Source organism: Orcinus orca, chromosome 11, assembly GCF_937001465.1.
Source record: "Orcinus orca chromosome 11, mOrcOrc1.1, whole genome shotgun sequence".
Classification (NCBI taxonomy): domain Eukaryota; kingdom Metazoa; phylum Chordata; class Mammalia; order Artiodactyla; family Delphinidae; genus Orcinus; species Orcinus orca.
This window is the reverse complement of record NC_064569.1, coordinates 91,471,722-91,494,659: the sequence shown is the minus strand read 5'-3', so window position 1 is coordinate 91,494,659 and position 22,938 is coordinate 91,471,722. Positions and strand designations below refer to the sequence as shown.

The window sequence follows — 22,938 nt, the reverse complement described above, 5'->3', positions numbered from 1 at the left end:
CTGTGGGCTGGCTCTGTCCTAGACCAGGGTTTCTTTTTCTTTTATTAATTTAATTTAATTTAATTTAATTTTTATTTTTTATTTATTTTTTGGCTGCGTTGGGTCTTCGCTACTGCGCGCAGGCTTTCCCTTGTTGCAGCAAGCAGGGGCTACTCTTTGTTGTGGCGCGCAGGCTTCTCATTGCGGTGGCTTCTCTTGTTGTGGAGCACGGGCTCTAGGCAAGCAGGCTTCAGTAGTTGTGGCATGCGGGCTCAGTAGTTATGGCTCGCGGGCTCTAGAGCGCAGGCTCAGTAGTTGTGGCGCACGGGCTTAGTTGCTCTGCGGCATGTGGGATCTTCCCAGACCAGGGCTCGAACCCGTGTCCCCTGCATTGGCAGGTGGATTCTTAATCACTGCGCCACCAGGGAAGTCCCTAGACCAGGGTTTCTTAGTCCTGCTTTTGGTTCACTCAAAGCAGCTGTCCTCCCCGCTGATCCCAGCCTGAGCCTCTGAGCAGGAATAAGTACTGTGGTTAGACTATGGGAGACCACAGAGACCAGGAGTCCTTCTTAGGTAACTCTGGACTAAACCCCTTACCTCCAGAGAGCTTCTGTTTCCTCATCTGTAAAATGGGATGATAACACGTACTTTACCCACTTTACAGAGTTGTTAGGAGGAGGATCTTCTGAGATAGTGAAGTGTGTGTGATAGTATTTCATAAACTATAAAACCACTCAGATAAGAGGGATCATTATTTTATCTTTCTTTTGCAAATCAGCTTCAAAAAAGGCAAACACACATGGACTTATGTTCTCCTCGCCCATAAATTATGAGCGTTGCCTTTTTACATTAGTGCCTCAGAAGGGAAGCACTCATTACTCTCCAGGATGTGTCCTGGAGCCTGACTTCTTTTCTTCTCGCCTTATTTCTTGGGGCGATGGAATTAAAATCTGTTGGCAACATATTGGTGTTGTGTTTTCTTCTCTTGGTTGACTCCGTGAAATAGGAAAAAGTTTTTTAAACTGGAGCCTTCCACTCTGTGCACTTGTAGTCAGTTGCCTTTTTTGGGTTAACTAGAAATGCGTTCTTGTTGGAAGTCCTCTTAAACTGTGTGGTCACTTTCCTGCCTTAGCAGGTATAGCTTAGTGTGACTCTAATTACATCTGTCTGAGACTTATTATGCATATCATTTGGCACAATCGTTGTTTATAGATTTGTTTGTGCATCAATCCTGGGATACATCTTACCATTAATTCCTTACAGAATCTCTGATATCAACTTGTTTTTTCAGTGATGTACACCTTTCTCCCGAAAGTAGAGGGCGAGAAAATTTTGACAAATTGTACGATCTGGTTATATATAATTTTACTTATTATAATGCTGTACAGTTTGCAAACACATGACGCGAGTGATCTCTTTGTGGCTGGTATAGTTGTAGCTAACGTTGTATCCTTTTTTTCTCCCGGTCCTGGCTCTAAGTCACCATGGCGCAGCAAGCTGCCGATAAGTATCTCTATGTGGATAAAAACTTCATCAATAACCCGCTGGCCCAGGCCGACTGGGCTGCCAAGAAGCTGGTATGGGTGCCTTCAGACAAGAGTGGCTTTGAGCCCGCCAGCCTCAAGGAAGAGATGGGTGAGGAGGCCATCGTGGAGCTGGTGGAGAACGGGAAGAAGGTGAAGGTGAACAAGGATGATATCCAGAAGATGAACCCACCCAAGTTCTCCAAGGTGGAGGACATGGCGGAGCTCACGTGCCTCAACGAAGCCTCGGTGCTGCACAACCTCAAGGAGCGCTACTACTCAGGGCTCATCTACGTAAGTGAGCGGGGCTCTGCACGGGTGGGAGGTTCCAGGGCTCATCTACATAAAGTGGGCGGGCTCTGCACGGGTGGGAGGTTCCAGGGCTCACCTACATAAAGTGGGCGGGCTCTGCACGGGAGGGAGGCTCCAGGGCTTATTTACATAAGTGAGTGGGGCTGTAGGCGGGAGGGAGGACCTGCCGAGAAGGAGATACACTGACTGGTGTTAAGTGGAAAAGTCCTCCTTTATAGACCAGTTTCGCCCAGGCTTCTGATATGGCAGGTGGGAAGGATTGAGGCCCAGAGAGGGCAAGGGACTTATGCAGAGTCACACAACCAGGTGCTGGCAGGCCTGAGACTGGAACTCGGGTTTCAGTATCTCTGTCTTTCTTGATGAAAATATTGTATGCACCAAATTAAAAGCCCCTGTCCCTCGGGGTATTAACCACTTAAATTCAGCATTAGTGACCTGCAGAAAAACAAACAGCCTTAAAGGAAGCATTGCTTGTCTGTGGAGGGGAGATGGGAGCTAAGTGCTGTTGTCTGGGAGTGGGACTCTCCCCTTGGCATCCTCAACTGCTTACGTTAGAACCACTCCGCTGGCTCTAAGAAATGGGTCCTGCTCAGCAAAGCAGAGTGATTCAGGTCATGGGAATTGGAGCCTCCAGGATCTGGTTCCAGTCTTGGCCCTTCCTGACCATTTGACATGGCTACGTGGGGCCTCACTTCCTCATCTATGAGGAGTCGTGAAAGCATTGTAAAGCACCAGCCAGCCCTGGGCTCGCGGAGAGCCTCGGCTCTGTAGCTGCTCCCTTTTGTCGTAGGTGAAGGTAATTCCGACCCTCTGCTCTGCCTTTTACGGGTGTCGCTGTTCAGCTTGGGTCCTGTTAGAGCATTGCTGAGCGTGAACAAGTCGGTGGCCTGCACTTGCCTATCAGCTGGCTGCAAACAGAAATATTAGGAAAGTGCATTTGACGCTAGTTGCTTCTCAGAGCCTGGGTTTTACTCTAGGCAGGCATGGACCTGCGCCTACAACTCGTGGGCAGGGCCAGAGCCTTTTCTCCAGAACTCCTCAGCTGGAGGCGTTAGGCCTTAACTCCCGTTTTTGCTTCTTTGCTGGCATCTCCCGTGCGCAGATCCTCCTGCTTCAGTCCAGCCTCCTCCTTGGCATCCTCACCAAAAGGAAGTCGATTGTCTGTGCAGTTGCCCTAATGGAGACCCCCAGCAGGTGCAGAGCTGCGGGGAGATCAGAGCCGCTCGATGGGGCTGCCTGGGCAGGGGGCGCTGCCTCATTCACAGGCCCTCTCTCTGCACACGCTGTTCCAAATTGCGACCCCGGGAGCCTTTGTGCGGTGTGTCTGCCTGGCGTTGTGGGGAGCGTGGCTAATTCTGCGCCACAGCTGCTCTGTCTGTTTCTTTGGTGGGGGGAGGCCCGGGGGCAGGGGGCAGTCGGGCACAAAGAGCTTCTGTGGCCCGTGAATGGAGCAGCTCCCTGGTGTGGCTGTGTGGGAGCAGAGCCACTTGTTCGGTGTCTGCGCCTCCACGGGCCTCCAGCAGGATGAGCTCACAGTACAGCCCCTTCCTCCCACCTGAGCTGCAGTGCTCATTCCTCGGGGCTTAGTTTCATCATCCACTGATTTGATGGGATTAGCCCAGAGAACTTTGAGGTCCTCTTGAACCCCCCCATGGGACCATCTGCCCACCCAGCTGTCAGAAAGGCTTGTCCTAGTAAAACCCAGGCCCCTTCTGCCGTCACCACCAGCTGTTTCCAAACATCTGGCCCCGTGGCACGCCCTAAATGTGTGGCCACGTTGTCCTTCGCTTTCATCGGGCTGGATTTCCTGGAGTGTGGGTTTTCTCAAACCCCAGGAACAAAGCTCACTTGTTTCTGAGCTCCTGGGATGACCTCGCTGCTCCCTGGCCTGCTATCTCAGCCCCACCCGACAGTCATGGAGGGAAAACCAGAGGTTTCCCGCCGTGCTCCCGTCTTCCCATAATACCCGAGCTGCAGGTTGCCAACACCTCGTGCAGACTTCTTTGCTTCAGAGCTTTCCTGGTACCTCCTGAAGAGAGTAGTTGGAGGGAGAACAATTGACTGATTATCCCAGGAAGAAGGAAGCTCAGGGCCCTGCGTCCCCTCCTCCACGCAGAAGAGGCAGTCAGGCACCCTTGTTCATTTCCAAGGTCATCTGCTCTTTTGCACGGGGGCCGGTGCGTGGTTGGTGGGTCCTTCCCGAGCTCTGCTTTCAGCCTAACTTCTGCTTGAAAAGTCCAAGACCTGTAGCCCCTGGCCAGCGCTGGGAAGGGCCTCTGTGCTCCCGACTGGTTCCTGTGTGGACCCTGTCTTTGGATTCAGCCACAAGATCCACCCTCAGTTTTGGCGAGACTGGAGTGGGCAGGGTGGAAGGGACTGGACTGACACACACCCAGCCCCTCAGATGTTGCCTGCTGTTGGATCGGGGGGCAACACTGTGGACAGTGAGGGTTGAGGCCACCTGTAGCAAGGGAAACAAAACGATGTGAGGAGTTCGGAGAACCAGCTTCCATGATCAAGGAGGTCTGCACTGGGGGGATTGTGGAACCTAGGTCTGCTCCCAGCTCTGCCAGGAACTGCCTCGTGGCCTTCAGCCATCACTCAACAGTCGGGGCTGCAGGTGTGAGTCACGGCTTCTGGGCCTCGCTTCGCCCGGCTTCTTCTGGGCCTGTGGCCTGTTTCCCTAGGGAGAAGGTGCTTGGGTTGCTCCAGCTACCTAAAGAAAGCTGTCCCCCCACAATGAGCACCCGTCACCTGGGTGGTCTCAGGGGGTCTCGTCCAGCTATTAAGAGTCTGTCTTTTTTTTCTTGTCGGGGAGAAGGATCTTGAAAAAAAAAAATAGCGGGAAAATTATTAGAAAAAGAGGACACTGAAGAAAGGCAGATCTGCCTAGACCGTTGCCACCGGAAACTGCTTTCTTGACCTACTCTGAGCCTCTCTCCACAGCTGTGCTGGGTGCTGTGATCCGCATAACCACTCAGTGAGGATCAACTAGTCTGCGTGTGCCCATTTTACAGATTGAGAAATGGAGGGAGAGGGAGGTTAAGAAACTTGCCCTTGCTGAGGTTTGACTCTGGGGTCTGATTTTTTTTTTGGGGGGGGGGTCTGATTTTAACCTGGTCATCTCAGACTTGCGGTATCGGGTATATTCTCGGGAGCCTCACGAGGAGTGTTGACGAATTGGGTTCCCCTTCAAGAGGAGACCTGAGTCTTGGAGAAGGCTCACAGGGGACATGAAGGTGGTCTTTAAGTTTGTTTTTTGGTTTTTTTTAAAATTAATTTATTTTTATTTTATCTTCTTTTATTTTTGGCTGCGTTGGGTCTTTGTTTCCGCGCACGGGCTTTCTCTAGCTGCGGTGAGCGGGGGCTACTCTTCGTTGCAGTGTGCAGGCTTCTCATTGAAGTGGCTTCTCTTGTTGCGGAGCACGGGCTCTAGGTGCGCGGGCTTCAGTAGTTACGGCTCGCGGGCTCTAGAGCACAGGCTCAGTAGTTGTGGCGCACGGGCTTAGTTGCTCTGCAGCATGTGGGATCTTCCCGGACCAGGGCTCGAACCCGTGTCCCCTGCACTGGCAGGTGGATTCTTAACCACTGCGCCACCAGGGAAGCCCCCCCGGTCTTTAAGTTTTTTAGAGATTTTCATGTGAGTGTCTCTGGAAGCTTCCAGGGAGAGAGGTATCTGTCAGCGATCTGTCATCCCACAAAGCATCCTAGATGGTTGAGGAGTGCCATGAGTCTTTCCCAGTGCTGGGAAAGTTTAGGCTTGAATATCTCAGAGGGTCCTTAAGGGTAGAATAATTTGTATTTCCACACCGTTTGCTTGCTGCAGCCGAATCCTTTTCCCTTTGTGCATCTCTCACGATGCCAAACACATCTTTATCGTCCTTGGATCTGAGCTTCGTAACTGGACTCCTACTGTCCACGAAGCTTGCCCCAGATCTCGCCCGCTGCACACGCTTGTCAGCGTGCACGGCTGGCAGCAGTCTTGCAGTCGAGGGAGGCTCCCCTCAACTGAAAGAGCAGAGATGGTGCTGGTGCCCCAGCGCCTCGGCAGGTCTGCCGGAGTGGGGCCCGGAGAACCGGGGGCTCCAGGGGGGGCTTTCACATCAGGCTGACTCGGGGTCCTTAGAGGCAGCAGGCATTTTGCCACAAAGTGTGCACGACGTTGAGAATCAGACTTGCTAACCCATTCCTGTTTGCCGCTCTTTTCTTTCAGACCTACTCAGGCCTGTTCTGTGTGGTCATCAACCCTTATAAGAACCTGCCCATCTACTCCGAAGAGATCGTGGAAATGTATAAGGGCAAGAAGAGGCATGAGATGCCTCCCCACATCTACGCCATCACAGACACCGCTTACAGGAGTATGATGCAAGGTGAGCGCCGTGGCCTTCCCAGGGGCTGAGTCTTTACCTCTAGCCTTGTTGGCATCTTTGCAGGTGCTCCTTCACGGTGATCTTGTGGCTGCATTGGTGTTGATGGCCCTGGTGAGGGGGCCGTGCATTGTGGAGGTCTGTAAGCCATTGCGTGAGAGTCAAGACCAGCGGCTATCAAAGGAGATGTTTGTATGTTGATAGAATGTTCAAGAAGCTTTAAAAAATGCATTTCCTAATTATTTTCCCAATTTCTCATTCTTGTCAGGAGCTCCTGTGCCAGTCCTCTGACTTCCAGGCCCCCTCTTCCACCAGTTACTTCCTTTCCTTCATTCTTTTCACCTCTTCTCTTCTACACAGTTTGGAAACATGCTTGAGTTTTCACATCTTTAAAAAAAAAAACACACACAAAGTCTCTCCTGGATTCTGTGCCCTACTGTAGGTTGTCTCTGCTCTCTCTCCCCCGTCATAGTGGAGCTTTTTAGAGGAAGTATCCGTGCTTACGACCTCTGTTCAACACTTCTCAGCCACACTCCTTGCCCTGCACGTCGTGCCCCCCATTCTGTGTGACAAAGGCCACCCTCCCTTCTGTGGAGCTCTGAGCTCTTATCTTACTTAACCTCTCCCAGGATTGGACAGTCTTACCCACTTCCTTTTGAAAGCGCTTCCTTCCTGTGACTCTCTGGTTCCCCTAATCTCTGCCTTGCCCATCTGCATGCTTCTCCCCCGTTACACCTGGTGCTTCTCAAGGTCTCGTCCTCTGGACCATGGCCCATCCACTCGAGTGGTTTCGCCATCACTTTCCAGCTGAGGACCGGCTCTGTTAGCTGATTGCTGCCAGCCACTTGCTCCCAGCTGCCATTTCTCCATCCACCCAGTCACCCAAGCCTGGAACCTGGCTCCCCTTACACTGTCCGCTTTCTCTCTCACCCCTTTTTCCAAGCCAGTCAGCGCTCTCTATAGATTTTATCTCTTTTAACATTTCTGACCTCCTTCCCCCTCTTGTCTCTGTGGCCCTGGCCTTAGTTCAGGCCTCTACAGTTTTTTGCCTGTACTATTGCTGTGCCTCTTAACCTTTGCTCTTAATAGAGCCCTCTCGCTGTGCTTCTATCAGAGAGTCGTCTTTCTGGAATGCAAATCTGATCAAACTCCCGATTTGAACTCTGGAAAAGTCTCCTCAATTGCCCCAGAGATAACCCTTAAACCCTCCAGCAGCACACGGTGCCCTTTGTAATTGGCCTGCTGCCTACCTCTCCAACTTGCTGGCTACACGGAACTCCTTACATTTCTCCAGTAGGCCTCTCTGCCTGAAGCCGCCACGCCTGTTCCATCTGCCTTGCAATAGCTGGCAAGTCTCCAGTCTTTTGTTAAAGGCATGACTGAAGCATTACTGCCAGCCTGGGAGGATGTCTGGGCTAGCCCTAGTAATACTTTGACTTAGGTGTGGACTGGGCCCAGGTTGCCTTTATATTCTCAGAGCTTAGTCAACTCCCTAGCACAGGGCTATGTTCTCATATCTTTTATGGATAGTGGTTTTTCATGTCCTATTACATGGGCATCCTTTTTTTTTTTCCTTTAAACTTTGTAGTCAATCTAGGCTGTGGTGGTGATGAGTCTTACCGTATTAACAACCTTGTCCCTGGTTTAGTGGTTTAAAATGGCAACGTGTGGGTCTGTCTTGTACCATCCACACAGTGCTGTGGAAGGTGTTTCATTGCCAAGCTTGGTGAATTACGTAGGTTGTACACGTTTGGCCTACCCTTTGGCTCATGTTCACGTCTATCAAAATTCGTTGAAGAAGCCAGCCCTTTAGTTTTAAAGTAGGATGTCTGTTTCAGAGTGCTAACTAGAGCAGTCTGGTAGGAGAACATTCTGTGGGATTCCGGAAGAGCCTGAGTCTGTCTCTAGAGGTTATGAGTCAGTTTTCTCCTTGCTCTCATAATTGGCCTCATGCAGGAAGTGCACCCTGGAGTATTCTTGAGCTCCGCACGACTGAGTTAGGGCATGTTCCCACACTTGGATCCCAGACCCGAAAGGTTTTCTAGCAAGTGGGATTTTTCACTTCTTCCCAAGCCATTATGATAAGAATAATGTGGTGATGTACAGCATGGTGCCAGGAGTCAGAGTCTCTGGAACTGAACTGCCAGCCTTTTTTCTGACAATCTGTGGGACTTCTTCCCAAAGAGATTTCGCCCAATTATTGTGTGTTCAACAACCACAAAGAATTTTGAGGGGCAAAAGTCAGCGCTATAGGTTGGATATAATTGGGGAAAAAAAGGGAGCTTGCAGAGGACTGGAGCTTTCCTGTGTGTTGATCAGGAAGTCTTGGCCATAATGGAATGGCCTTGATGGGAACTGAGGAGCCACCCCAAGTTATGAGGGTGAATGGGTGGGTGTTTTCATCTTTTGGATATCTGTAGGCACAGGAAACCTAAGGTCTTGTTGCTTTTTTAAAATTACCTGTGTGGGTGCTGGGTCCGTGTACTTTCTAAACCTCAGTCTGAGAAGTTTTGGCCCGTTTCTGCTTCATGTTAGACCCGGTGCAGCTCTTCAGCCCCCATGTTGACCGAGGACGTTTCCAAGTTCCCTCTTGTCGCACACAGTTGACCCGCAGAGCAATCAGCAACAGATTTCTTGTTCTTGGGACAGGGAGGAAGTTAATTAACAGAAGTTGCCCCTGTTAGGACAAGATGGTTCACCAGTAAAGTAAAGGAAGGTCTCGAGCGGAGCCTTTGGTGCCTGCCCTGAGTCAGGTATGGACAGTGGAGCCTTGGGGTCTGCAGGCTGTTAGAATCAGTGCCTCTCTTTCGGAGGGCGTGTCTTACTTATTAGCACATGCTGCCCCTCTGGCTTAGGGGAACACAGGTCTGTTCTCTGACACTTCCATCCTAAAAGCCACAGCCAGACAGTTCCTTTTCTGCTTTTTCTTTAAACAGGAACTAGAAAAAGATTTCCTCCCTGAGCTGGCCGTGGCTTATGACATACTAGCATTTATTCTGCCAAATAGGGGAGTTGGTGACTTTGTCTGGAGAGTTTTATGAGATGAGCTCTTTGACTTCTCCTAGGGACCTCCCTCCGTCTTTCATCTCTTAAATGCTCTGGTTTGCCTGTAAGTTCTGATTTATGCCTGCCGTCTTGCAGTTAGTACTAACACTGCCCTCTCTCCCTTTCAGAAGCGCTCCCGTTTGCATGATGAATTATATGGTTACTTTACCTGTTTGTCGGACGAAGCCAGGGTTTCTCAAACTTGGCACCACTGACGGTTTGGGGCTGGATATCCATTCTCTGTTTGTTTTTTTTTATGGGGGGGGGGAGTTTGTCCCGAGCATTATGGGATGCTTCACAGCATCCGGGCCTCTACGCACTCGATGCCAGCAGCACCCTCCCCCTGCAGTTGTGACAACCAAAAAGGCCCCTAGACATTGTTACCAAATGTTCCCTGGGGGGCAAAATTGTCCCCACTGCAGAACCACTGGACTAAGCATTGCAGATTGGTTTTATTCTAAGTGTCAGCTCCCATCAGTAGTGCCTTGCCTAACCCTGTGCTGACAAAGGATGTGAGACTCAGTGCCAAGGAATGCTGGGATAGATTAGTGCTGTCTGCCGTGGGCACAGGTTGGGGCGTGGCAGCATATGGTAGCCTGGATTAGGCCACGGAGTTAGGAGATTGGAAAGTGCCTGAATACTGAGAGGTTGAGTACATTGCTCTGGCACTGGAGGCGACGGCAGTCCAGGTGGAGAGACAGACATGTTTGTACACAGGGATCTGTGGCCAAAGCTGTCTAACAGGACGAGTTGCCACCTCCACCTGGTGCCAGTGTGACTGCGGCAGGTGTCGGCTGTCTTGGGAATTCAGAGGAAGGTGTGGCCGCCGAGGCCTAGGGTGGTCGGAATGGCACCCTGGAGGTCGGCTCCTGTGGAAAGGCTGGCAGGTATATGTCAGTAAATGGTTGCAGCACAGCCCAGACGTGCCCGGCCCAGTCTTGTTTGTTTTAATCCTCAGCCTTGGGTTTAATTAAAGTTGCGGTGACCTGGTAGGTTCACCCTCCCAACCCTGGCTTTCCCGTTCGGTTAATTTGTTGTCCTGGGCATTACTGGGTCTTCTTACCTTGTGGTTGAACCGTTCCTCAGGATTCTGTAAAGCGCGGAAGGCCGGGAAAATGAGAGAGCGGGAGGCAGACGTCTGCCCTGCGGGGACAGGGTACCCAGGGCTGCCCGGGGAATTCGGGAGAAGCAGCATCGTCCGCCCTGCGGGGACAGGGTACCCAGGGCTGCCTGGGGAATTCGGGAGAAGCAGCACGTGGTCTGTCAGACGCACGGCTGGGTGGGGAAAGGGCGCATCTGACTTCCACCCTCCGTGGGAAAGAGTGTGTGTGTTCTCACAGGAGAACTGGCCAGTTGAAGAATTTGAGCTCAGTTATCTCCCCAGGAATAGAAGAAAAAGACCCTCTTCTTTGTTAATTAGTTAGAATGCCAGGTTTGGTTCACTTTCGGTGACTTTATGGTATTTTAATGAGCTCCCAGCATTTCTGGGGGAGTGGCAGCAGGGTTTGCTCTCATTCCAGACCTAAACTAATCCAAGAACTATTTAACCCTTCGCTCTGCACTAATCCCACCTCTGCTTCTCAGCGGAAGCTGCCCCAGGAGTGGTTGGTCACCAAGGGCCCGGTGAGTGTCCACATGCCTCTTGGTGCTTGACTAACCTTTTCGGGTAAACAAGGAAGGGCAGAATTCGAGCGTTCTCTTCACATCTGAGGACGACCCTCCTGCATCACAGGTAAAGGGACAGGCCCAGAAACATTAACTAACTTTGCCCAAAGGCCCACAGAGAGCCAGCCCCAGAAACCCGGTCTCCCGACTCCCGCCCTGGTGCCCATCCTCCAGGGCGCCGTGGGTCCTCCTTCTCCCTGGCTGGTGTTTGGAGGGATGCTCCCATCCTGCTGGCTGGTTAGGGCCGGAGGGGCCCTCCTGCCCCTCTCTCGTCGTTCTCCCGGCCCTGCCGCCTGTTGCCCCCGTGAAGCTGTCTGCCCTCCAAGGTCTTTCTGAGGAAAAGCTCCATGTTGGGGAGGTGCTAGGAAGTGCTTCGAGGGTCCAGTAAACCATGTCTTTGAGCAGACTCACCGGGACAGGCCGCCGAGGAAGCCACGGATGTGATGATTCCACTTAAGCAGGAATGTGCCGGCCAGGAGGCTAAGGCCCTGCCAGGGAGCCCTGCCAGCCGGCGGCACACAAAGGCCCCGCTGTCTGAGGGAGGCCTGGAGGCAGCAGCTCACCCCGAGGGCTGCGCTCTGTCACCCCTGCCACACGGTTACCCCTGCCGGCCGGCCATGCTGGACGCAGCCCCTCTGGGGCCTGCTGGGGGCAGGGGCGGCCTGGGAGGCAGGCAGGTACACTGCAGCAGGAGCGTGAGGGTCCAGCACCTGGGGGCCCACCTATCTCGGGGGCCGCCTTGACAAATGACACAGCGCTTCTGGAGTAGGTCAGCAGAAGGCGTCTGCCGGGTCTCTCTCGGCCCTAGCTTAAGGGAGAAGCTTGCCTTGTGACCAAGAAGTGTGCAGAAAAGAGAGCGCGGGGTTCAGACTGGTCAGCGTCGGGCTCTGTCACGTCCTGACGGACTGGGGTCCACTTTGGGCCTTCATTTTCTCATCTGCCTCTTGGCCGGATAAACGTACTTGGCAGGTTTACTGTCAGGATCAAACAAGGGGCCGTGCGTACGGTTCCTGGCCTGTGACAGGTGCCCATTAGAAGGTAGCAGTGGGACCTGGAGATGCAGTGTCTTAACTGAACAGCCCCTGCCTTCCGCAAGACCTGCACACGGCGTATCCCGTCCATCCACGCTCCCATTTGCGTGATGAAAGTGGTGACCAAGTGCTTCCTCAGGTGGCTTCTTAATCTCCTCGGTGAGCATCCTCCCAGAGGCCAGGCTCTGGGTACCAGCACGTACAGGAAGTGGCTTGTTGTAGCTGATTCCCTGTAGTGCCCGTGTGATACACAGGTGTGCAGTGGCAGATGCAGCCTCTAGCTTGTCTGATGTGGTCCATGGGCCTCAGCTGGCAGCACGAGGCCTTGGGGTCGACGTGGCCTCGGGGGTCTTCAGGAGAATGCTGTGCACGCGAGAGACGGTTCCTCCGTGGCACTGGAGTCGTCCTCTGTTGATGTGCTGGTGGGCTACCAGAGGGGCGTCGTGACAGGCAGCCCTTGGCCCCCTGCCCCCACACCGAAGCCCGGACAAGGAGGCTGCTTGGTCAGGCCCCCCCAGAAGGGAAGTCGGCCCGCGGAATGAGGCTACTTAATTGTGGTCACGCCTGTCAGTCTCATTTCTATATAACGGTCTTTCTAGAAGAGGAATCTGTGGTTAATGGGTCCTTTTCAAGGATTCAGCTTTCGGCTTGTTTTTTTTGTTTTGTTTTTAATCCAACCCAACAGGGCGGCTCTGTGTTGCTCTGGGCTGGCTGAAGTGGGAAAGGAGATAGAAGTGACCTCTCGGAACCTGAAACTGTGGCGGTGGTCGAGAGCTTGGGCCCATGTCTCTGTTACTGTAACCCCCCTCGCCCCAACAAACAAACAAACAACAAAAACTCACCTGCATCGTCTCTAATGGCTGAGCTGCTCTTTGCTTTTTTTTTTTTTTTTGCAGTACGCAGGCCTCTCACTGCTGTGGCCTCTCCCGTTGCGGAGCACAGGCTCCGGACGCGCAGGCTCAGCGGCCATGGCTCACGGGCCCAGCCGCTCCGCGGCATGTGGGATCTTCCCGGACCGGGGCACGAACCCGTGTCCCCTGCATCGGCAGGTGGACTCTCAACCACTGCGCCACCAGGGAAGCCCTGCTTTTTGCTTTTAACTTCCCTGGCCTAGTTCCTCTCTCACTACCTGCTGAACACTGCCTAGCAGCTCGTTTTTCCTGTTTTCCCAAGTTCTGGCCCTGAGACCCCAGGAGAGCATGTCCTGGTATGTCAGGGCTGAACATTGGTGCATTTGGAGAAACGGGTTGCTTTCTTCCCCTGCCTGATTTCTGGAATTAAGCTATCAGAGGAGAACAAAGTAAATTCCCTAAAACTAAAGAGATAAAGAGAGCTGAGAGTCTGCAGGCCTAAAAGTCAGGATAATGTAAGTGTCTTCTGTAAAATCCCTTTAGTCTCGACCAAGGCTAATGGCCCGGTATCGACCTTTGTAATAAATTCCGTTCTTCTGGCAAACAGCGCTGACTGGGGCTCGGGGTGCCATTCCAGCTGGGCTTCCTGACTCTTGTCGAAGAGCTGGTCTCTCCAACACGAGCTGGACCGCAGACGCAAATAGGGCAGAGCTCTAAGCTGAAAGCTAAGAACAGAAGCCCTGTTCCAGGAGCAAAATCTGGCCCAACAGTTACCAGCCCATCTTTTATTTCATTTGAGCGCCCTTCTCAAGGCGACCGGAGCCACTGGCTTCTGCAGGGAGCATCTTCACGTGCCACTGTGGTTCGTCTCCTAGCATTTGTGTTCCTGGTTCTCCAGGTTTGACCGAACCTGGGAATGGGGCATTCGCAAAGCCTGCTGTCCTCCTTGGAGAGCTGTTTGTGCTCCGACTTGGAGCCAGGTTTGTCCTGAGCTTTGCCTGGCGGTGTCCATCTCATTTCCTGCTCGTGTCCCTTTGTTCTTCCTTCCTGTCCTCCCCCGAGAGCCCAGCCCTCTGCAGAGCTGTGACCTGTGGCTTAGTGCTCTCTGTACCAGACTCAGCCAGGGCCTCCTCCTGCCTGTCTTTTCTTTTCCCCGAGGGATTGTTTCAGAGCAGGGCAGAACTGGCCTCGGGGGTTGTCAGGTCCCCCCGGTGTCCTCGTGGCCTTTGCAGTGGGCCGTCTACACTCACACGTGGCTTTGGAGTCTCCCTCCATCCTGGAAGGCTCATCCTTGGCAGCAACCCCACATGAAGTTTTTGCTTCCGGCCCTGCCCGCAGGAAGGTGGACAAACAACGAGCAGTGGTTTGGGCAGGTTTGCCTGTGCGCTGGGAGCCCACCTGTGTGAGCTGCCGGGTGCATTTTGGCCAAGAGAGGGCTTGTCGGGGGCCTCGCTTGCCCCCAAACAGAATGAAAGAGCAGTCCCTCGGGCTTCTTCCTAATTGTCAGGGGTGCTGGTTGGGGAAGGCTGCCCGATCTCTGTCTCCTGTACCTGGGTTTCAAACCCCGACCCTACCCATGGGAGCATGTGGGTGGAGGCAGTGGTTGGGGCCAGCTGGCTTCTAGCCTGGAAGCTGCTGACTGAGCGTCTGCTTGGTCCGGGCCCACCCTTGTACCTGGCAAGAACGTCGCTGGTGCCCACGCCGTGTGCTTGGGAGCCGCTGGCGGGCTTTCCTCCTCGCTGGCTGACCGCGGAGCAGGCAGGCAGGCAGGCTGCCAGGGCTCCGCGACACGAGGCCGCTGAGGCGTGGCACCAACCCGCAGCCTCTGCTAGCAGGAAGCATTATTTTGCACCTGCTTTTCCTCACCTCTCCGTTTGCTTCCCAAGCGCTTGTAACCCAAGCTCGTGAGTTGGGCTGGCTTTGGAGAAAGTGGCAGACAGCTTGCGAGGCCGGTGTGACACATCGTGAGTGGGGATGGCCCGTTCCGCGCAGCACTGAGGCGGGGCGGCCGGTGTGACACATCGTGAGTGGGGCTGGCCCGTTCCGCCCAGCACTGAGGCGGGGCTGCCGGTGGCACAGAGGACCCTGCCCTGTGGGAGCAAAGTGGGGAACTAGGCAGGCATCTGGAGGCCTGGGTTTTTAGCCCAGCTTACGTGACTTTGACCAAGTCATTGGGTTTCTTGGGACTTGGTGTCCTGACCTCTAGATGCAGGTGATTGAACTGCGTGCTCTCTAGAGCCTTCCCAGCCTCCAGGGTCTGAGCTCAAACCCACAGTTCTCTCCATGTTTTACACCTGGCGAAGTGCTTTGCATTTTGGCCCATTGGGACCAAAATGCTGCCCCGGAGTTTGCCCCAGCAGCCCGGGGCTCCCATCCCAGGTGACACGGAGCAGGGGTCCCACAGGGGTCTGCTGTGCAGTTTTCGCAAGACAACCCCCTTGGTGGTGGACAGTCTGAGGCCCGCTGGCCATGGGTCGCGCCGTCTCTCACCCCACGCACGTGTGTTGTCCAACCTGTAGCTGCCCTTGCATTCGTTTTTGGTTGGCCCGTATGCACGGCTGTCAGTTCTCGAGAAACCCGGCTGACCTGAAGACAGGTCCCGCGGGCAGGACCCTTTTCCAGGTGCCCCCAGAGAGCAGCCCCACGGCAGCTCGGCAGGCGTTATCTCAGTGAGCGCTCTAGTGAGTCAGCCCTGGGCAGCCGCTTGTCGGTGAACCGGGCCCGTTCCCTTCCTCCTGTACTTCCTGTCGGGGCTGATGTCACATCGCGGCTGAGCAAGACTCGTGGCCTTTTATGGACAAGAATCGGCAGCTCCTCTCACAGAGGAAGTGAGCCAGAAGGCCCCTCGCATAAGCCCGTACCTGGGCCAAAATACCTGCGGTCAGGGCTCCCCTCCGCCCACCTGCGCCGGGGCCTTCTGAGCCGGCTGGAAACACCTGTCTGTTTGAACATCGGAATCGGCTCCAAAAGGCCTCAGGGCTTTTGGGGTTTAAAATAAAATCAGGGGAGGGAATGACCTCATCACCGAATATGTAACTTAAAAGCTTTCTCGCTGTCGTCATTCCGAGGAGGCTGCGCAGTGGGGGAGCTGGGAGGTGCAAAGGGCTGGGGGCCATTAAGGACAGTTTCCAAGCGCCTGCACTGTGCCTCGCGCTTCAGGCACCCGCATCATTCGGTCCTTGGAGCGGCCCTGCCCTCTGATTCCCCAGAGGCCAAGGGGCCAGGCATCCCGAGGGGCCGTGCAGAGCGAGGATCGTGCCCCGGGCTCTAGGGCGCGCAGCCACTGGCTTTCTTCTCTCCGCCGCTGCTCCAGACACATGGACTGGTGGTTGTAAAGTGTGCTCTCAGGAGCCCCATCCCCACTGCCCAAGCAACTCTGATTTTTATCTCCTGCTCTTCATATTAGGGACTCAGGAAGATGTTTATCCTGAGGAAAGGCTGCTGCTGCTTTTAAAAGAGTTGAAAAGCCCTGAAGAGATTCGTATTCTGTCTCTACCCCGTCCCCCTCAAGTCAGTACTAGGGCAGGAGGGGTTCAGGGGCCTAAGTCAGGCTAACGTCTTCATTCTGCGGAGAGCCTGTTTCCCAGAACAGGGCTGTCTTTGGTGGGCGCACTCCCCTGGTTCTGGGCTGTCGGGTTCCTGTCTGTCTGTCTCCTCTGTTGTGGAGGAAGGAAGGGTGTTTTCAAATAAGCCTTCGGTCCACGTAGACCCAAATAAGGACTTGAGCGAACAATGGAGGGGTCTGGACTCTCGAGGGTCCGTGTCCTGAGAGCTGAGCATGTGGGGAGTGAGTATTAAGGAGGGTCCCAGCCGGAATGCACCGGGTCTCTGGCAGAGTAAACTGAGCCAGACGGAGAGCCGGCTGGCTGCTGAGAATTCCCTCCACCCCCTACCCAGAAGAGATGCTTCTGAGCTCAGGAACCGAGGAGAAGTGTGGTGACACAGGCTTGGGCAGACCAGGGACAGCGCCTGCCTCACCTACCTCCTAAGAGATTACAGACCCAAACCCACTGTAAAAACTGCGAAGACCGACGCTGGGGGCCCCAGTGTCATGCATGGTGGGCAGGTGGATTCGGGGGCAAAGTTGAGGAAATCAGAAAGGCCTCCCATCGCTTTTCCTCTGTGAAAGCATTTGCCCAAATGAATGTTCTGGCAAAGCAAATTAAGGCTTCTTTAAAGTGTAACATGCAACGATTGGAGGGTTTCCTTTCACGCTGTGTTGACAGTGGTCACTTGGCTTCAGGAATTGGAGGTGGAAGGTCAGAGGGGAGGGAGAGCTGGAGATGGTGGGGCGGGTGGAGGTTACATGAGGAGTTTGGGTCTGAAATTGGGATTTGAAGCGTGTGCAGGCCTGTGTGTATGTGCGTGTCTGTGTGTGTGCATCTCTGTATGCCGTGCACCTGTGTGTGCACCCACAGGCGTTTGTGTGTACATGTGCCTGTGTGCACACACACGTGTCTGTACACGCTCCTAAGCATGCCTGTGTCCGTGTACATGCACTGTGTGCACGCGTGTCCACGTCCCTGCGTGTGCGCAAGTGGGTCTGTGTGTGTGCGCCCACATGTGTGTGTTTGGGGGCTCTGCTTCCTGTTGTTCAGCAGTTCAGCATCCGACTCCTTCTCACACAATCAGAGGAATTCCAGCCATCCCGGGGACCAGGCCTGGGCAGCCCTGGGAAAACAGTTCTTTCTGGGAGGGATGGGAACGTTTCCTTTTATGGTAGTGGCAGCCGCCCGCCGCCCGCCACCCGCCTGGCCCGTACAGGTACATTCTTGCCACTCTCCCAGCGGGGACGGAACACGCCCGCCGCTGGGCCTCTGCCGACATGCAGTGGGGGAGGTGCAGCCCCGTCGTAGCTGTTTTGGTTCCAGCCTCATCAAAGTGGGGTGGGTGCTGGAAGCTGCCACGGCTTCCCCAGCCTTTAGCACCGCTCCCGCCGTGCCTCCCCACCAGCCCCGCCACCCGCCTTCCCTGCTGCCTTATCGGGACCCTGCCGGGTCTATGAGACTCAGCCCGGTCTATCTCAGCCCCTGCTGTGCAGCCTCGCAGGGCCTGGTCCTGTGGGAAAGTCGAGAGGGTGCAGCAAGGTCACCCTCTGGGTCTGCTCTGAGCCCTTGCCCGGTGTGGGGCAGGGTGTGGGCTGTGTCTGTGTGAGTGGCCGGGTTCCCTCCGCACACCCCTACCCCCACACTGTTGATATTTCCAGGGGCTGGAGGGAGGGTGGGGGCAGCTGCAGCTTGTGTTGGATGAGCGGTTTCTTTTTACTTCTCCCCGGCCGGACTTCCTCTCTCCCTCCCGAGACAGGAGAAGAGGTGGTCGTAAATGCCCACCCGTGCAGGCTGCTGGGATCAGTGCGCTGGAGGCTGCCCTCACGGAGAGGCTGTGGCCTCGCTGCACAGTGTCTCTACTGGTGCCGGACAGCTAAGTCCGTCTCCCGAGGCCATACACACAGGCAGCCCTGAGTCACCCTCCCGATGCCCTGCAGGTTCCTGGCTGGGCAGTTGAGCCGGTGTGGGTGTCCTTCCAGATCACCGACATCGGTGTCTATCCAGCACTGACACCACTGACAGCTACCAGAACCCTTGCTAGTTCTCAACTAGTTCTCCCGCTGCCCTGACCAAGCCGTCGCCACCCGTCACAGCGACTTCACGATGGGGAAGTGGACAGACAGCAGCCACCCGTGGGGTTCACTCTGTCTACAGGGCTCCGGGCTGGGTCCTTTTCATGTTCTCTCTGTTTTTCAAACTAATCCTGCCAGAGAGTTAGTAGCATGTTTACTTTATGGATAAGGAAACCGAGACTCGGGAATTACTGACCTCGCTGCAGCCCAGTGTTGGTCAGTAGCCTGGTCCTGGATTCAGGCTGATTTGACCTCCAGGAGGTGGGGGTCTCCCAGGCGATGGGATAAAATGAGTTTATATTTTCAGCTGTTGCTTAAAATTGCACACTTGGTCCTGAGCCAGGTCAGCCCTAATATCTTAAAGCGTTTCTGCGAAACTTCTCTTTCAAAGCCTGGCATCACCGTTCCTCCTGCCTTCCAGGGGAGTGCCTTGTTTATATCCATACTTGCTGACCGGTTCACAGAGCTGGGAGAGTTGCTGAAAGTTCCTGACCCCCGGGCCTGGAGACCACAGGGCTCACAGCAACTGGTCAGAAGCTGATTCTGATGAGCCGCCGTTCTTTCCGAGCTGCCTCCAAACGCCCATTCCTGAGAGTTTTCCCCGTGCCAGACCCCACACTGGTGCTTTCATGTGTGTGACTTCCACGCATACCATCATCCCCCAGGGCTCCAGGAAGGCCGTGCCGAGACAGCATCTTAGCCCAGGCCTGTCCCACGGCAAAGCCAGCCTTGACCTCACCGCTCACCCCACGTCTTACCTGTGCCTCTTACCCAGATGGGGACAGTGTTTAAAACACCTGCCACGGCCCTCGTTTCTAACAGCGTCAACCTCCAGTTAGAAACACGTGGGGCAGGAAAGTGGACTTCCAGGGAGCTCTCCAGAGGTTGGCTTTCTCCGAGGGGGAGCAACAGAACTCTTTCAGTGTCACGGGGCCAGGTGGGCGGCCAGGGCGGGCAGTTTGAGCTCCCGGAGGAGGGAGCAGCTGCCCCATGTCGCTGCCACCCAGGAATGTCCCTCCTCCCTGTGACGGTGGCATGGAGGGCCAGCGTTCCAGGCTTCACGCTCCTGGGAAGTGGGCAGGGCGATGGGCGGCTCTTCAGAAGCCGGAGCGGGAGGCTTTTCATGTCTGCTGGAGGTTAACCTGATGTCTCTTTTGTTTCAGACCGAGAGGACCAGTCCATTTTGTGCACGTAAGTGTTTCTGTCCGGGTGGCAGGTCCTGCGTCACCCTGATCTGTTCTCTCTTGAAGACCCCTACCAAAACCTAGGTCGATGAGATCCATGCCCAATTCAAGCCCCTGCCGCTTGCCCAAGGGCCAGGCTTCATGTTGCTCCTTAGTAGTCCTGCAGCACGGATGAACTTAATTTCATGGCCAGAGATTTAATCTCCTTCCTCAGAGGAGGCGGTGGGGATGAGGGTGGCAGTGCGGAGAGGAAAAGCAAGCATCTTCTCAACAAGGCAGGGTTGGGAGCTGCTTGGGCCCCCAGGACACGTTCACTCTGGTGCCGAACCGCGGCTTTCTTTATCTGGGCTTCTCACCTCCGTCCTCTGAACCTAACGAGGAGCTGATAAATAAACCCGTAGCCAAGGAGGTTACTGGCACGAAACATTCCTTCGAGTGAAGTTTCGAGGGAACATGTATAAATGCCTTTGACCCCTGAGTCGACAGCTGCCTAAAACTGACTCCTAAGACATTTGGAAGCAAAGGCTGTTAAGTGACCAGGGCAGGCAGCGGACAGAAGTTTATTCTGGTCAGGGCTGCGGAGGGCCATGGGAAATGGCCCGAGTGAGGATTTCAGAGCTTACCATTTGCTTGCCCGTCCCCTTTCCTGCTCCTGGCTGTTGGGTCCCTCACTGGCACCCCACAGAATGGGAGACAGTAGAGCTCGTAGTGGGAAAGGGGCAGACGCCGAGGGTTTGGCCACCTCTCCCCTGAGAACTTCCTTGGCTGTCCCGGCAGGGGCGAGTCTGGAGCTGGCAAGACGGAGAACACCAAGAAAGTCATTCAGTACCTGGCTCACGTGGCATCTTCCCACAAGAGCAAGAAGGACCAGGTGAGTGCAGGCCTTCCTCCCCGAGGAAGAGAACTCAAGGATTCGTGGTTTGGCTCAAAATGAGAGTGTTTGGGGGGCTGAAGCAGAGGCCAGGCCTGCTTTCACTGAGGCTGGGAGTGGGTCTGGTGGTAGCCCGCCCGTTTCTCCCTTGACCTGCTAACTTTGAGTCGCTATGGAAACCGGAGACGGCCCGAGGTTCGCAGCTAACGCTGCGTGGCCCCCACCTCTGAGGTCGGAAGAGAGGTTCCGAAACTTGGCTCTCAAGTTGTTGGAGACGTGCAGGATCTCGGGCAGGCCTGCCCTGGAACCCCTGCTTCTGTTGCCTGCTGTTGAAGTGCCTCTGGGTGGACAGCCCCCAGCGAAGAGAGAACGGGCAGCTGGAAAGACATATCACTTCCCTTTTTTTCCCCTCTCCCTCTTGGTGGATTGTGGTCGAACCCAGCAGTGTCCTCGCTAGGTGAGCTGCACGTTTACTGCACGTTCTACACCAGGAATGCGTGTTCTGTCCATCGTGTGCCCTTGAATTACGTTTTTTTTTTCTAAGCAGCTTTTCACCCCACACCATTGTCACTCTCTGCGTCTAGACCTCTTCTTGTAGGCTCGGCTCACTGACTGTCTTGGGAGGAGGGGCTGGGTTGTGACACACGGTGACCTCGCGTGCACTCTGAAATGACAGCTCCTGCAGAGTGGGGACAGGCCTCACCACCTAGCTGTTCTCAGATGCTCCGGTCAGGCCCAGAGTTCCCACGGGCACACGGCACGGAAGGCCCCGTGCAGAACCCTGACCGAGGCACAGCGGAGTGGTCATCTGCCCTCCTGGACCCTCACACGCTCAGTGTTCTGGACCAGATGGAGATGGGTGGCTCCCGCCTGCCACCACAGTGCCAGCCCGAAGCAGTGCTGGGAAGGCCGCGCACAAGGCTTCCCCAGAGTGAGGTGTGGTCAGTCGGAAGCATGCCCGTGTGGTGCTCTCTTTCTCTCAAGCACACACTCTTAAACTTCCCCGTGAAATCTAAGTGCCAGTGGCGTCCCCTCAAGCCATCAGGGGGAACTGTGCCGTCTGGGTGCCCCCCCTTCCTGGGGCGCCGTGCGCAGCCTGTATAAGTAAGTAGTGGTGTGTGTCTCTTTGCATGTGGATCTGGGGTGTGTCCTGCAGAATGTCCTAGAGCACAGTCTTCTGGAATCGAACCAAAAGTAACTTTTCATGTGTCCAACTTCGCAAGGCATTCTGAATCTTTCTCCAAGAGTTATATTTAGAAACGAATCAAGTTTTCTTTTGCTCCCTCTCTCTACCCACCTCCCTCCCCCATTTTCCATTCTTTTTAGGGGACCTATTTTTAAAACAGGGCTGTGAGGTTAGGAGTTCTCTAGCTGTGGTTTTCCATCTCTGGATTTGCAGTAAAATCCATTTCCCAACTATTCATTGAATGCCTAGTATGTGCCTGGATCTCTGGAGGGTGGCCTTGGAGTCCCTGCCCTGCGGGATGGGAGGCGGTACCACAGTTAGAGAGCAGGGCTCCATGCGCCTTCCGTCATGGGCTGCTCCAGCTGCAGGGGGGAAGGCAGGCCCCCAGCACTCAGGACGGCAGGTGAGGGCTGTGACATGCAGGGGCACACTTGTCACGTCCCCTTTCTCAGGTCACTTTGTGTGGCGGGCACCCTGTCTCCAGCTCCAAGTTCAACTCGAGCGATCGAATAGGCTGCCCCTGGCTTCCCGTGACTGCTCAGGTCCTCAGTTGTGAAGGCCATTGACCAGTGTGGTTGATTTCCTTGCCTGAAGCTGTGTAGGGATTGCCCACACACAGCTGGGCCACGAGGCACTCTTGAACTTGGTCTGCGCCCTTGTGTTCTGGGCCTGTCGCAGCATACTCTGGGGGCGTGCGCTCCCCTCCGTGACCCAGGTGCTCATCCCAAGACCGCCCGTCGGGACACCCCACACCTTACCTTGTGGGGGACCGGGCTTTGGCCAGACGGCAGGTTGGCAAAGCAGAGCTTGGTGAAGGGACTCTCCAGGTGGGCTTCCAGAGGCTGAACAGTGGCCTTTCACGCTCTTCCTCTTCCTCGCTCTGTTTTCTGTGTGCTAGTTAGAGCCCCGGGCAGAAACTCCACCCAGTGAAGCCCTTCAGGAACCGGGTGGGTAATTCCAAACCTCGTGAGCACGCACTGCCTACCTTGTAATTTCACAGTATGTGGATTTCATTGAAAAATAAAGGTCTCTTCTGTTCTCAATGAAGAGAAACCCATAGGTTAGCTGCCACCATTGTCAGCAGAGAGCTTGGCTTGGGAATCCGAGGTGGTCGCTCCTGGGTTGGCCTGGTGGTCCCACGTTCCACGGTAGCAGCCCGTGTCCCCGACAGAGGCCTTAGCTTTGCGTCCAGGCTGGCGGCAGGCTCCGGTAGGGGCCAAGCTCCCATCTGACTGCGGGAACGGGAGTGGCTCGGCCAGCCTGGCAGCCTGGCCTGTGCTTTGAGAGGATGTTGTAGCCGGTGG

The 22,938-nt window shown here is 54.8% G+C and overlaps 1 protein-coding gene across 2 annotated transcripts in view; it reads left to right on the top strand.

The window, feature by feature from the left end:
- Positions 1–22,938, top strand: part of MYH9 (myosin heavy chain 9) — a 92,500-nt gene that overhangs the window by 31,436 nt on the left and 38,126 nt on the right. The window contains exons 2-5 of one of the 2 annotated variants that reach the window (XM_004279430.4): positions 1,459–1,796; positions 6,028–6,184; positions 19,557–19,584; positions 20,355–20,448. In XM_004279430.4, coding sequence (XP_004279478.1) covers positions 1,464–1,796; positions 6,028–6,184; positions 19,557–19,584; positions 20,355–20,448 — 612 coding nt within the window. In that variant the 5' untranslated portion in view covers positions 1,459–1,463. Of the gene's footprint in view, positions 1–1,458; positions 1,797–6,027; positions 6,185–10,058; positions 10,114–19,556; positions 19,585–20,354; positions 20,449–22,938 lie in introns of those variants that run through there. The other variant, XM_033404972.2, reaches the window with a different exon arrangement.